The following is a 14,710-nucleotide window of genomic DNA, read 5'->3' as shown; positions in this document are numbered from 1 at the left end:
AGCCCCCTACACCCTCCCCCAACCAGACACACACGAACACATGCAGGTGTACCACTGCAACAAGAGAAAAGGTACGCTACGCTGCATCTGTACGATTACTGTCACTCTAAACACTGGAGCAGTTTGTATTGCCTCTTTGTCTCTGGCGTGATTTGTTTCTATGATCGTTGTTGTTAGTGGAAGACCAGTCCCCTTTATAGTGTGTTACTCAATCTTACACCCCCCCCCCCCCCCCTCTCTCTCTCCCCACAGCGGATGATAGCTGTCCTACAGCAGAGAATCACCAGTACAGGAAGCCCTACATCGTCAGTTCTCCCAGCAACGACGAGTCTTACTATCAGCCGTCTGCTTACCCTCATCCCCCTCTCCCTCCCTCCGTCCATCCCCCTCCCCCTGGTCTCTCTGACTCCCCATACAGGTCAGAGGCGGGGCAGCGGCAGGCGTGTATGTTTGCTGGCTCAGAGCCCAGACTGGAGAACCTCAGCTGTACATCCTGGTCCTACAGCTGCCCATTGACTCCACCCATGGCCCCCATGACCCCTACTGACCCCTACACAACCTTCCCCCACCAGCCCTACTCCTCCAGTCCCCGGAACGCTCAGCTGAGCTCCATAGCCCACCAAAGCTCTCCTCCTCTGGGGGACTCTCTCTCGCACGGCCAGACCCAGAGCTCCAGACCACACCAGACACCCCAACACACCAGCCCACCCCTCAGAGAGTACCACCGCTACCCCTCCTCCCCATCTCCTCCTCACTACCACACCCTTCACACACATGTCAGGGGAGGGGTCCCAGAATGGAGCGCGGCCACCTGATTGGACCACAGGTGTAGGGGAAAGACTCTGATTGGTGGCTTGGGGTTATGTTTATGTGAGGTGTTGTCATTTTATGTGTGAAGAGATTTAATTGGCCAGTTGTGTGTTTCCCTGTGCCATGGGTGGAACGTTAGATCTTCTGTGTGTTACGTTTAAGTCCATCCTCCTGTGACTGGGACCTCTCTGGAAGGAACTGATGTTAGAGGAACTTGGTGGATAAGCATTCAAACTAGAGGGACAGGAAGAAAGATGATGCCATCAACTAAAACGTTCCAAACTTCTTCCTGAGACTGTTTTTAATACAGTATGTGACCTGTCTGTCACCCTGTCACCCTGTCCCCTGAAGATGTGAGACTGTCTCTCTGTGCCCGTGGTTCCCAGTTGGTTTGTGACCCACCGAAATCCCTGTGATCCAACAGACAAAACCATATTTCTAATCTGTGTGTGTGTCAGCTCAGCTCAGGGCTGCTGTGAGTTAATGTCGGCTGAGAGGGGCTGCGGTGGCCACAGGCAGAGCAGAAGAGAGATAAACTGTTAGTTTACACCAGGCTGCAGGGAGGAAGACATGCACACACACACACACACTGACAAACACAGAGAACATGTTTAGAGGCTGCCGCATGGCAGAAGACCTGTACACACTCCCATTGCATTTTGGGTATACGCACATCTCATCATCATGCAGCTGTCACTGCTGGCCTCTCCTTTACCCCTGAACTGACCAAACAAAACTCTCTGTTTCTCTGAACTGACCAATCAACACTTTCCGTTTCTCTAAACTGACCTATCAATCAACACTGTCCTTTACCCCGAACTGACCAATAAACACTCGATCAACACTACATTTCTGTCTCTCTCTGCCTGTGTTTCTAGCCCCCCCCTTTCAAGACAGTATTATAGTCACATTTTAAAACATATTTAGACATCATATGATTATTGTTCTTGTCTAGATATTGTTTTATTTTCCTTGAGAGTCAATGGGTGCATTAGTTGGAACCAGGTGATGGCCTGGTGTTTTACACTAACATAGGAAGAGTTCATATTGGTTCACAGAGGATCAGTACGTAAGCACTGTATGTGCAGAGCGAGAGTCATTCCTGTGTGTGTGTGTGTGTGTGTGTGTGTGTGTGTGTGTGTGTGTGTGTGTGTGTGTGTGTGTGTGTGTGTGTGTGTGTGTGTGTGTGTGTGTGTGTGTGTGTGTGTGTGTGTGTGTGTGTGCGCACCAGCATGCGTGTGTTTATGTGAAAGCAATACTTTAAAAAGAGACGTCCTGTGATCATTTGAGAAGTGTTTGTACTTTATTGTATCGTTATTGTTTATAGTATTTATTGGCCTTGAGATTTTGGCTGGTTTTGTTGTAAGATGGTGAAATTACACAGTGTTGGTTGAATTGTTCAAGTTGTTTGTTTCCCATTGAAGTTTCAATTTTTTTGCTTTCCTCCCGTCTCCTGTCTTTTCCTTTTGAATACAATATTTAACATGGTTGTAATAAATGGCTGTTCTGTTCTGATGTGTGTGTGTATATATATACAAATGTATTTACAGAACTTAAATACGTTTGAAGAGAATTTCAAATAACTCAATCTGTTGTCATGTTTATGTTCCTTCTGAAGAGACATGCATCACACACACACACACACACACACACACACACACACACACACACACACACACACACACACACACACACACACACACACACACACACACACACACACACACACACACACACACACACACACACACACACACAAAGGCTGAGTAGGGAGTAACTCCTACAGTGCAGGTTAAAGAACATTGAGCTGAGCTGTGTTGATAAAGGAAGTTAAACAGAGTAGTCTAGTTCGAGTGCAGCTGTGTGTGTGTGTGTGTTTTCTCTTATCTGACAGTTTGTTTGGCCTCTCCAGTCTCCTCCAGCTGTACCCTCTCACACAGATGACCTGCTGCCCAGAGTGGAGTGGGGTTGACTGGGCAGGAGCGGGCATCACCATGAGGACTGTTGGTGGTCCTCCATCTCACTCTCTGTCCCTCTCTCTTGCCTCCTGAAGTGATTCTCGTTAAGGTGTCGTGTTTCTGCTCCTCAGTGGGGTTAAGGACTCCTCACACCTGCCCACAGCTCAGGGAAAGGATGAGACCGTTACAGCACACACAAAGACACTCAGACACACACAGTGCATGGGAGAGAAACGTGTACGTACGTGCGTGCATGCGCTCTTGCGTGTGTGTCAGCTTGACTTTCCCCAGCTTTCTCTGCAAGACTTTGCCACAGCCAAAATGTAAACACACTCTTACTCTCTACCTCTCTCTCTCCCTCTTTCTCCCTCTCTCTCTCTTTCTCTCTCTCTCTCTTTCTCCCTCTCTCTCTCTTTCTCCCTCTCTCCCTCTTTCTCCCTCTCTCTCTCCCTCTTTCTCCCTCTCTCTCTCTTTCTCTCTCTCTCTCTTTCTCCCTCTCTCTCTCTTTCTCCCTCTCTCCCTCTTTCTCCCTCTCTCTCTCTCTCTTTCTCCCTCTCTCTCTCTTTCTCTCTCTCTCTCTCTATCTCTTTCTCCCTCTCTCCCTCTTTCTCCCTCTCTCTCTCTCTCTTTCTCCCTCTCTCTCTCTCTCTTTCTCCCTCTCTCTCTCTCTCTTTCTCCCTCTCTCTCTCTCTTTCTCCCTCTCTCTCTCTTTCTCTCTCTGGGGTCGGGGTTAAGCACACATCTCCTTTGAAGGTCCGTACCTCCTTAACCCTTCCTCTCCTGTGTTAGAGAGTGCTGAAAGGAGAAGCGGGGGAGTGGAGAGGCCCCTGATCCGTCTGTTAAACAAACACAGTGGAGATTAATCACCCTACCACAAGCTCCTAGAGGAATGTTCAGTACACTACCGTAATAATACAACAGGGCTCTCCAGACAGAGATAAGAAACAACCAGATTATGAATGAGAAATGTCTCTCTGTAACTGTTGAGACCATCAAAGATTGTGTTTGTGTGTGTGTGTATATTATAAAAGCTGAATGTTTAGTCTGGAGACTGTCTTATGATCAAAGAGCCTAAGTGGTGCTTATCGGTATCTCCAGCCTAGTCACCCGTGATACAATTTAGTATTCGACGTTCATCCATGTCTGAGGATGTCCGGAGATGATGTGGAAACCGGCCACTAGGGGCAACAGTGAGCACTGTTACCTTCAAAAATATGTTCTATTGTGGATGGGGATGGTGGATGGGTGTAAGCATCTGATTCTGAAGATTGCAAGTTGGAATCCAGCGATAGAAAGTTGTTTTTTAGATTTTGTTTTAAGCCTATCCCAAACCTTAACCCTTACTTTAACCATTCAGAGTTAATGACTAACCTTAAGATTTAGGAGTTAATGACTAAACTTAACCCTAACCTTAAAAATCGGAGTTAATGCCTAATCTTAACTTTAAAGACTTCAAAATTTGACGTTTGAGAAGCATGGATGAAAGTCTAATTCTAACGTGAGACTGAGAGCTAGTTGGTTATCGCTCCCTGCCTCTTCCCTCCCTTCCTCGCTCCCTCTTTATTCCCCTCTCCCTCTATCCTCCCTTACTTCTTCCCTCTCTTTCGTCCCCTTTCCCCCTCTCCATTCCTCCTTCATCCCTCTCTCTCTTCCCCCTCTTCCCCTCTCTCTAGCCCTCTCTGTCTTCCCCTCTCCTCTTTCCTTCTCTTTCTTCCCCTCTACTTCCCCCTCTCCCTCCTTCCTTGGTTTTGGTTTTACACAAGTATTAGATCTAATTATAATCTGACATAAATATCTTCAGTTTTACCCATCCTCTTTAAGAACACAGGCATTTGTGCGATGTTCAGTCCTTAATGTCATCATTTGGGGGAAATAAGTCATTAGAAATGGAGTGTAATTGAAAAAGCTGATTATGTTCCACTTACAGCAGTAGGTCCTAGGAGTCAGTCACTTACAGAAGGAGAGTGGTCTGATGGTCGTCTGGCTTTGGCGTCTAACTCAGGCTCTGTGTGTTTAAAACATAGAATTAGCATGGATAGAGCTTAAGAGAAACAGGGGTGCTACAGTAAGGCTGGAACAAAAGTAACTGCTCGTAAGTAAATTGTATCTGCCAACAGTTACCCAGGCTACATTAGCTAGCTAGTAGCTATACACATATTTTACAGTTAGTCACTACAGCTGCTGCATGCAACAATGATATCCTACTTACAGTTCCACATCATTCGACCCAACATTCCAAACGGTATGTATCAAATATGGTACACCCACCAGGCAAAGTTGATTAGAAGGATAATGTCTGTTCTATAAATTCTAATTCCATGGTTTAAAAGCCCTGAGAGTGGTAATGTCATTAAGCTGTTCATAGTAACGAGCCCCAGACTCAGGCTAATAACCCCAAATGAGACTTTATGGCTGAAATAGTCTTGGTTGTTCTGGAGTAGATCTTCATATGGATACAAAGCTGTCAGGGATAAGAGAGGGCAAAGAGCACAGGGGTGGGTGTACACACAAGCAGTTGTCATTGGGTAAGCAGGCGTGCATGTGTATTGTAGCTGTACTGAGATATGATGCAGGTGGACTGTGCACTGCGCCCTGGCAAGGAGACGGGACTTCATTTTCACTTTTAGCTCCATTACAAGATGCTCATACAGCAGCTCTCGTCTATTTGTGTTTCTGTGAGTAGGGTTAATAGGATTGTTCAGGATTTTGGCAATAAGGAAATCTACTTCCCTAGAGTCAGATGAACTCGTGGATAGCATTTTGTGTCCAGTATGAAGGAAATTAGAGGCTGTTTTTTAAGCCAATGCTAACTAGTGTTAGCACAATGACTGGAAGTCTACAGGAACAGCTAGCATGCTAACTGTTCCCATAGACTTCCAGTTCCAGTCTTTGCGCTAACAGTAATTAGCAATTGCGCTAACGCTATTTAGCAACTTCCTTTAAACTGAACACAGATACATAAAAATGGTATCCATGAGTTCATCTGACTCTGGGGAAGTAGAAGCGGCTTCATTGCCAAAATCCCAAACTACCCATTTAAGGATAAAGACACACACAAACACACAAAACATAGTGGGGGTGAGATCTGGTAAATTGTGCACAGGATAGATAAATACTGATCATCATTACGCTGAACTCATTAGTCCCCCCCCCCCCCTCTCTCTCACACACACACACCCAGACACAGACACAGACACAGACACACACACACACACACACACACACACACACACACACACACACACACACACACACACACTGTGAGCTGCAGCATGAAGACAATAGGAGGGGTTGCAGGTCAATCAGACAGGTCAGGGAGGTCAGACTAACTTCATTAGAGAATCTAGAAAGACTGTTGTAATACCTCACCACTGAGGTGCAGTGGTGGTCACTAAATACCCGGGCTGTGACGTGGTTGGAGTTGTCAACAAAGCAGCATGACAGAAATATGATGCCAAGTTTTAGAACTACCGGTAGTTTCTTTGAGAAGATATACACTGAGTGTACAAAACATTAGGTACACCTGCTCTTTCCATGACATAGACTGACCAGGTCAATCCAGGTGAAAGCCATGATCCTTTATTGATGTCACAGGTAAAATCCACTTCAATCAGTGTAGATGAAGGCGAGAAGACAGGTTAAAGAATGCTTTTTAAGCCTTGAAGCAATTGAGAAATGAATTGTGTATATGTGCCATTCAGAAGGTGAATTGGCAAGACAAAAAATTTAAGGGCCTTTGAACAGGGTGTGGTAGTAGGCGCACTGGTTTGCCAGGTGCACCGGTTTGAGTGTGTCATGAACTGGAACTCTGCTGGGTTTTTAACGCTCAACAGTTTCCCGTGTGTATCAAGAATGGTCCACCACCCAAAGGACATCCAGCCAACTTGACACAACTGTGGGAAGCATTGGAGACAACATGGGCCAACATCCCGGTAGAGTCCATGCCCCGACGAATTGAGGCTGTTCTGAGGGCAAAAGGGGGTGCAACTCCTAATGTGTTCTTAACGTTTTGTCCACTCAGTGTATAACGCGATCTGGGCATTTGAACAACCTCATAAATACACCTATTTGACTTTTGCATGTCAAAACCCGAATGACTGCTGCCGCACATGCTGCCACTGTTTTGAACAGATTAGATTCTACTATTTAGAATGAGCAGCCAGCTCACCAACAAACGAGTGCACAAAGGAAAACGGAACAAACATGCAGATACAATAATTGAAAACACATTATCTAACTGGGGATAGCTAGCTAACATAATGTCACAAATCATGATGACCTAGCCAGCTAACTTTCATTCTGAAATAACTTCATATGTCCAAGTTAGTCAGATATTAGTTTAGAAAGACTTGAAATTGGCATGTGAGCTAACTAGCTAGCAAGCTACCAGATAGCTATAGCTAGCTAGCTGCTTATCAAAGGTAGATAACTGGTTCTAAAATTTTGCAAACTATTTCTCAATGTTTCTCAAAATTACTGTAGCTGGCTAATTAATTGATCATGCTTTGTGATACACCCGGTTTTATGCTGTTTTAGTCCACACAATATGTTTCCCTGTCACCTACAGTAGAACCTGATAAACAACATGGGGGGACACAATATAATTGGCCAGCCACTGTCATGCTTTTCTGTCCTACCAGATCCACAATGAGAAGGTTCCAGCTATTGTATCCCTCTGTCTTTCGACTCTTGTTGGATGTAGCTGTCTGGTTTATCTAGATGTCTGGTTTATCAAGGCTAGCATGACTGTTATGATTATTCATTTACAAGTAAATTACAATTATCTTTTTGCTTTAGCGCCATCTGTACCTGATAGGGCAGATCTAGTCTCGCGTGCGGAAGGAAGTAAACCATCTGGCACGAGAGACTCATTTGGAGGGAGACTAGAGCAGACCCAAAAGTTCTGACTGAAAGCACATTTGAGCATCCCAGGATGGTCCATTTACTTTGTAGTGCTATAATTTATGCTATGAAATCCTGCGATTTCATTGGGGCAGTTCCCACTCAGAGCAAATAGCTGGCAAAACAATCCAAGTAATGTTCTCACGGCCTATGGGCCCCGGAGGCGGAGCTGCTGCAGCCAGTCACTGAAAAGCAGAATAGTAAGTAACTGAACAGCTTGTATTGAACAATATAGTTTTGAAAGAGGAAAAAGGGCACATTTACTGCACTTTTATGAGCATTTAAAACGTAATCCATCAATTATATAATATATTTTTTTTAAATATATTTGTACTTTTTTTTTACCAATCACAAGTGCGGCGCCACCCCTAAGGCCCTAATGGAGCAGGCCGCCACTGGTCTAGTGCTGTATATAGTCCATACAGTCTGCAGTATAGATCCATGTATGTGTTAAACAACCCTAATCCTGCAGGTTTAGAGGGTCAGAGGCTGTTCAAGTGGTGGACAGAGATCCATCCTAATTTCCCATCTGTTTGCAGCATGGAGCTCTGTGAGGAGGCACAGTGACCAGCCTGCATGTCTCCAGTGCGGCACTCCATGAGGAGGCCCAGTGACCAGCCTGCATGTCTCCAGTACGGCGCTCCATGAGGAGGCCCAGTGACCAGCCTGCATGTCTCCAGTGTGGCGCACAATGAGGAGGCCCAGTGACCAGCCTGCATGTCTCCAGTACGGCGCTCCATGAGGAGGCCCAGTGACCAGCCTGGATGTCTCCAGTGCGGTGCTTCATGAGGAGGCCCAGTGACCAGCCTGCATGTCTCCAGTGCGGCGCTTCATGAAGAGGCCCAGTGACCAGCCTGCATGTCTCCAGTACGGCGCTCCACGAGGAGACCCAGTGACCAGCCTGCGTGTCTCCAGTACGGCGCTCCAGGAGGAGGCCCAGTGACCAGCCTGCATGTCTCCAGTACAGCGCTCCACGAGGAGACCCAGTGACCAGCTTGCGTGTCTCCAGTACGGCGCTCCATGAGGAGGCCCAGTGACCAGCCTGCGTGTCTCCAGTACGGCGCTCCATGAGGAGGCCCAGTGACCAGCCTGCGTGTCTCCAGTACGGCGCTCCATGAGGAGGCCCAGTGACCAGCCTGCGTGTCTCCAGTACGGCGCTCCATGAGGAGGCCCAGTGACCAGCCTGCGTGTCTCCAGTACGGCGCTCCATGAGCAGGCCCAGTGACTAGCCTGCGTGTCTCCAGTACGGCGCTCCATGAGGAGGCCCAGTGACCAGGCTGCGTGTCTCCAGTACGGCGCTCCATGAGGAGGCCCAGTGACCAGGCTGCGTGTCTCCAGTACGGCGTTCCATGAGGAGGCCCAGTGACCAGCCTGCGTGTCTCCAGTACGGCGCTCCATGAGGAGGCCCAGTGACCAGCCTGCGTGTCTCCAGTACGGCGCTCCATGAGGAGACCCAGTGACCAGCCTGCGTGTCTCCAGTACGGCGCTCCACGAGGAGGCCCAGTGACCAGCCTGCGTGTCTCCAGTACGGCGCTCCACGAGGAGGCCCAGTGACCAGCCTGCGTGTCTCCAGTACGGCGCTCCACGAGGAGACCCAGTGACCAGCTTGCGTGTCTCCAGTACGGCGCTCCATGAGGAGGCCCAGTGACCAGCCTGCGTGTCTCCAGTACGGCGCTCCATGAGGAGGCCCAGTGACCAGCCTGCGTGTCTCCAGTACGGCGCTCCATGAGGAGGCCCAGTGACCAGCCTGCGTGTCTCCAGTACGGCGCTCCATGAGGAGGCCCAGTGACCAGCCTGCGTGTCTCCAGTACGGCGCTCCATGAGCAGGCCCAGTGACTAGCCTGCGTGTCTCCAGTACGGCGCTCCATGAGGAGGCCCAGTGACCAGGCTGCGTGTCTCCAGTACGGCGCTCCATGAGGAGGCCCAGTGACCAGGCTGCGTGTCTCCAGTACGGCGCTCCATGAGGAGGCCCAGTGACCAGGCTGCGTGTCTCCAGTACGGCGCTCCATGAGGAGGCCCCCTGCTGCACAAAAAGACAAACCACCTCTAATAGAGTCATGCTCTGTTCACCAGCCCAGAAACTCAAACAAACTACTATTAGACCCTAGAAACGTCCCTCTCATAAACACATGAATAGGCACAGACAGACAGACAGACAGACAGACAGACAGACAGACAGACAGACAGACAGACAGACAGACAGACAGACAGACAGACAGACAGACAGACAGACAGACAGACAGACAGACAGACAGACAGACAGACAGACAGACAGACAGACAGACAGACAGACAGACAGACAGACACACACACACACACACACACACACACACACACACACACACACACACACACACACACACATATATATATATGAAAGCGAGGAAAGGGGAGTGGAGACGCACCCCCCAGTGAGTAGTTGGAGGGTTGGGGGTCGACGTGGAGCCAGTGTCCAGTCTCATTACAGACAGGGGAGTTGAGAGGCATGCTAATCCACCCATCCCCCTCCACCCATACACCCATGCACACACATACACACAACCGTCTTTCACCATCTAGAAAATCAGCAAGTGCGACTTCAAATTTTTTGTATTTAATTATATTATTTTTATATTATAACGTCTCATGTCAATCAACTTTAAAAGTCTAAAAGCAACTGCAGATGAGACTGTAACGTCCAGGCCTCAGGGCCTACTTCAGCAGCCAGGCAGCACATGCAGCCAGCAGGCTCCTTCCCCAGCATTCCCCCAGTGTTCCCTGGAGGTTTGTTGTTACCCATGTTTCATGATGTTGGCAAACAGCCCAACAAGACCCCTGTAGAGACACTAACACACAACAAAAACATCAATAAACAAACAAACGCATAAACACACCCCTACACACATCCCCCAATGCACACACACACCTTTCCTATTTACCATCCCATTGTTGGCTATATTTTCCCCTACTCCCCCCTCCCCTCCCCAAACATACACACATATACACTCCATGCGTCCCTCAAATATGGTTTCTCATCACTAATCGATGAGCCCGAAGAGCATCATTACCATAAACACAGACTTCCTCTCAGGGACATACACGCTTTGTTTGGGCTGTCCTGTTGACCTTTAATAATGGATATCCAAATGTTTATCACCTCTGCTCAGTGGGGGAGAGAGAAGGAGAGAGGGAAGCATCTTTTAGGAAGATCCACTTTGGTTTTTTAACATTTGTTTTGGGGCTTTTTTTGTTAGTTACTGCAGATTTAGGCTTTGTGTTCGTGCATCCATCAAAGTAGCTGGAGTTGAGATGTGTGATGAGGTGGAGAGGGACAAGCTTTGATTGGGAAAAAGGGAAGGAAGGATTTATCTAATTGAATTTATTTTTGAGACCTTCAAACCTTCTTAAAATGAATAAGAGTTCTGGCCAAATTAAGAGAGGAGGTAAAGTCATTATTATTCCTTATTTGCCATTATAGTTAAGATCCAATGATGGTTATTGGCAAGAGTGGAGATGGGCTCAATCTGAAGGATCAGGACGGGGGAGCTAGGAGGGCATCAAGAACTTCCCTGAAGTATGTGTGGTGCCTCCACTCATCTCACTTCGGTCTCTTGGTGGACCCACTCTCCACAAGTAGAGCCCCACCAGCCACTATACTTTAATTTAATTCACAAGGTATTACAAACTGACCACAGTATTTAAGTGGCAGCCTTTCTCCAATGTATTTACAATGACATCATCCACAGACTTTGGTATATTAGGGAAGGAGTGGGAGCTTAAAAGCCCTAAAAGGGCATTGCGCCCTAAAGTACAAAGAAGTACTTGTATTTTGTTTTATGTGTGTTCTCTGTTAAATGTTTGCTTAGCCTACATGTTCACACGTTTTATAAATGTAATGTATACAATAACTATGTATTCATACTTTAACTCTTTAACTCCGCCCTCATATGACATGTCTGATAAAATGTTTTATCTGGTTTTTCAATGACAGACGAAACAGACAAGGTTTGATTCTAGACCTTGATTCTTTACAAGTAAAGGCCAACAAAATCCAACTTATTATATGGAATGTGCACAGATGTGGTTTTCCTGCAAGAGCTACACTTCAAACAATGAGAAATGTAATACTTAAAGAGGAGCTTGGTTGGAGGGGCCTTTGCAGCCACCTACTGTAGTAACAGAAGATGTTTAGGCATCCTGATAAATAAGAATACACCCTTTTCCCTTATATCCCAGCACATGGACCAAGGCCATTTTCAAATTTTGAATTGTACCTTACAAGGGGGAAAAAATGCAATTGATTTAATGGTATATCCCCCATGGGCAAATCTGGTGTTTTTAGATAGAATTGAAGCTATATTAGATCAGACCCACACTGGAACCATTAGTTTAGCAGGTGACCTAAATCAAGCATTCAGCAAGTTAGACAGAGCAATAAAAAAGGGAAATTCAAGAAGCCTCCAAAGAGGCTGACCAATTTCATCAATATACAATATTTTACAGGACACCTGGAGATTATTATTCCCAACTACAAAAGGCTACTCCTTTTTTTTCAAAGTAAGAAAAGCTATTCAAGCACGAACCACCGCATTTAACCATGGAAAGAGGTCTGGAAATATGGCTGAATATGAACAGTGTAGTTACTCCCTCCGCAAGGCAATCATACAAGTAAAATGCCGGTACAGGGACAAAGTGGAGTCGCAATTCAACGGCTCAAACACGAGACGTATGTGGCAGGGTCTACACGAAATCACGGATTACAAAAAGAAAACCAGGCACGTCACGGACACCGACGTCACGTTTCCAGACAAACTAAACACCTTCTTTGCCCGCTTTGAGGATAATACAGTGCCACTGTCAAGGCCCACTAACAAGGACTGCACCCCCCCTCCTTCTCTGTGGCCGAAGTGAGTAAAACATTTAAACGTGTTAACCCTTGCAAGGCTGCTGGCCCAGACGGCATCCCTAGCCGCGTCCACAGCACATGCGCAGACCAGCTTGCTGTTGTATTTGCGGACATATTCAACCGCTCCCTATCCCATTCTGCTGTCCCCACATGCTTCAAGATGGCCACCATTGTTCCTGTACCTAAGAAGGCAAAGATAACTGAACTAAATGACTACCGCCGCGTAGCCAGTGATGCCAACTTAGCAATTTTGCTAGATTTAGCAACTTTTCAGACTACCCTGGCAACTTTTTTTTCAAACAGCACCCAGCAACAAATGTAGTTACTTTTAGAAATGTATTTGGAACTTTTAGCAACTTTTGAAAAGTGACTCAAACGCTAAAATGCACGCATTTTCCCTCTAAATTACACAAACCGATTTTCTCTGTCACACACTCAGTCACAACACACGTGCCTGGCTGCAAAAGTGCATTGTGAGTGACGTCAGCAGCAGGCGCTCAGCTCGTGCACAGGCAGCAGCAGGCCAGAAGCAATTTCAGCAAATTGCAAATCATTGTTGGCTGAGCTGCCTGTGCACGAGCTAAGCGTCTGCTGCTGACATCACTCACAATGCATTTTTGCAGCCATTCACGATAACTAACTACCAATACACTGCTTAAAACTATAATTGTTCAGAATGTGTAGGTTTACTAGATAAAAAGAAAATAAATAAAATGTAATTGTTCAATAATGGGTAATGTGTAATTGTTCAATAATGAAATGTGTTGTGTTTAAAAATAAAAATACCTGATCATATAAAATGCGTTGTGTTTATATTAATTTTACAAATAAAAATGTGATAAACAAACAAATCTAAACTAACAAATATCAAATCATAATTTTTGCCGAGATAGCCAGTCAATTTGAGTAACGTTATTGTGTATTCTACGTAATGATGCAGTTTTATGTTATTACGCAATGATATCACAACGTCATTTAGCAACTTTTAGCACCAAATCGACCTGCCTCTAGCAAATCCCCCCTGAAAATTAGTTGGCAACACTGCGCGTAGCACTCAATTCTGTCATCATGAAGTGCTTTGAGAGATTAGTCAAGGATCATATCACCTCCATCTTACCGGCCACCCTAGACCCACTTCAGTTTGCATACCACCCCAACAGGTCCACAGACGATGCAATCGCCATCACACTGCACACTGCCCTATCCCATCTGAACAAGAGGAATATCTATGTAAGAATGCTGTTCATTGACTACAGCTCAGCATTCAACACCACAGTACCCTCCAAGCTCATCATCACGCTGGAGGCCCTGGGTCTCAACCCCGCCCTGTGCAATTGGGTCCTGTACTTTCTGACGGGCAGTCCCCAGGTGTTGAAGGTAGGAAACAACATCCCCACTTCGCTGACCCTCAACCACAAGGGTGCGTGCTCAGCCCCCTCCTGTACTCCCTGTTCACCCACGACTGCGTGGCCATCAAATGAAATCATATCAAGTGTATTTATAAAGCCCTTCTTACATCAGCTGATGTCACAAAGTGCTGTACAGAAACCCAGCCTAAAACCCCAAACAGCAAGCAATACAGGTGTAGAAGCACGGTGGCTCGGAAAAACTCCCTAGAAAGGCCAGAACCTAGGAAGAACCTAGAGAGGAACAAGGCTATGAGGGGTGGTCAGTCCTCTTCTGGCTGTGCCGGGTGGAGATTATAACAGAACATGGCCAAGATGTTCAAATGTTCATAGATGACCAGCAGGGTCAAATAATAATAATCACAGTGGTTGTCGAGGGTGCAACAAGTCAGCACCTCAGGAGTAAATGTCAGTTGGCTTTTCATAGCCGATCATTCAGAGCATCTCTACTGCTCCTGCTGTCTCTAGAGAGTTGAAAACAGCAGGTCTGGGACAGGTAGAATGCCTGTGAATGCCTCAAACTCAATCATCAAGTTTACAGACGACACAACAGTAGTGGGCTTGATTACCAACAACGGCGAGACAGCCTACAGGGAGGAGGTGAGGGCCCTCGGAGTGTGGTGTCAGGAAAACAACCTCTCATTCAACGTCAACAAAACAAAGGAGATGATTGTGGACTTCAAGCAACAGCAGAGGGAGCACCCCCCTATCCACATCGAAGGGACAGCAGTGGAGAAGGTGGAAAGTTT

At 46.6% G+C, this 14,710-nt stretch overlaps 1 protein-coding gene across 1 annotated transcript in view; it reads left to right on the top strand.

Moving 5' to 3' along the window:
- Window positions 1–2,325, top strand: part of LOC120028562 (T-box transcription factor TBX5-like) — a 20,681-nt gene extending 18,356 nt beyond the window's left edge. Inside the window, exons 8-9 of the mRNA XM_038973795.1 lie at window positions 1–71; window positions 253–2,325. The exon at window positions 1–71 is cut by the window's left edge and continues 156 nt beyond it. Of these exons, the coding sequence (XP_038829723.1) occupies window positions 1–71; window positions 253–815 (634 nt within the window). The 3' untranslated portion in view covers window positions 816–2,325. The remainder of the gene's footprint in view (window positions 72–252) is intronic.
- Window positions 2,326–14,710: the final 12,385 nt, after the last annotated feature.

Source organism: Salvelinus namaycush, chromosome 1, assembly GCF_016432855.1.
Source record: "Salvelinus namaycush isolate Seneca chromosome 1, SaNama_1.0, whole genome shotgun sequence".
In the NCBI taxonomy this organism is placed as follows: domain Eukaryota; kingdom Metazoa; phylum Chordata; class Actinopteri; order Salmoniformes; family Salmonidae; genus Salvelinus; species Salvelinus namaycush.
This window is presented reverse-complemented; position numbering and strand designations above follow the sequence as displayed.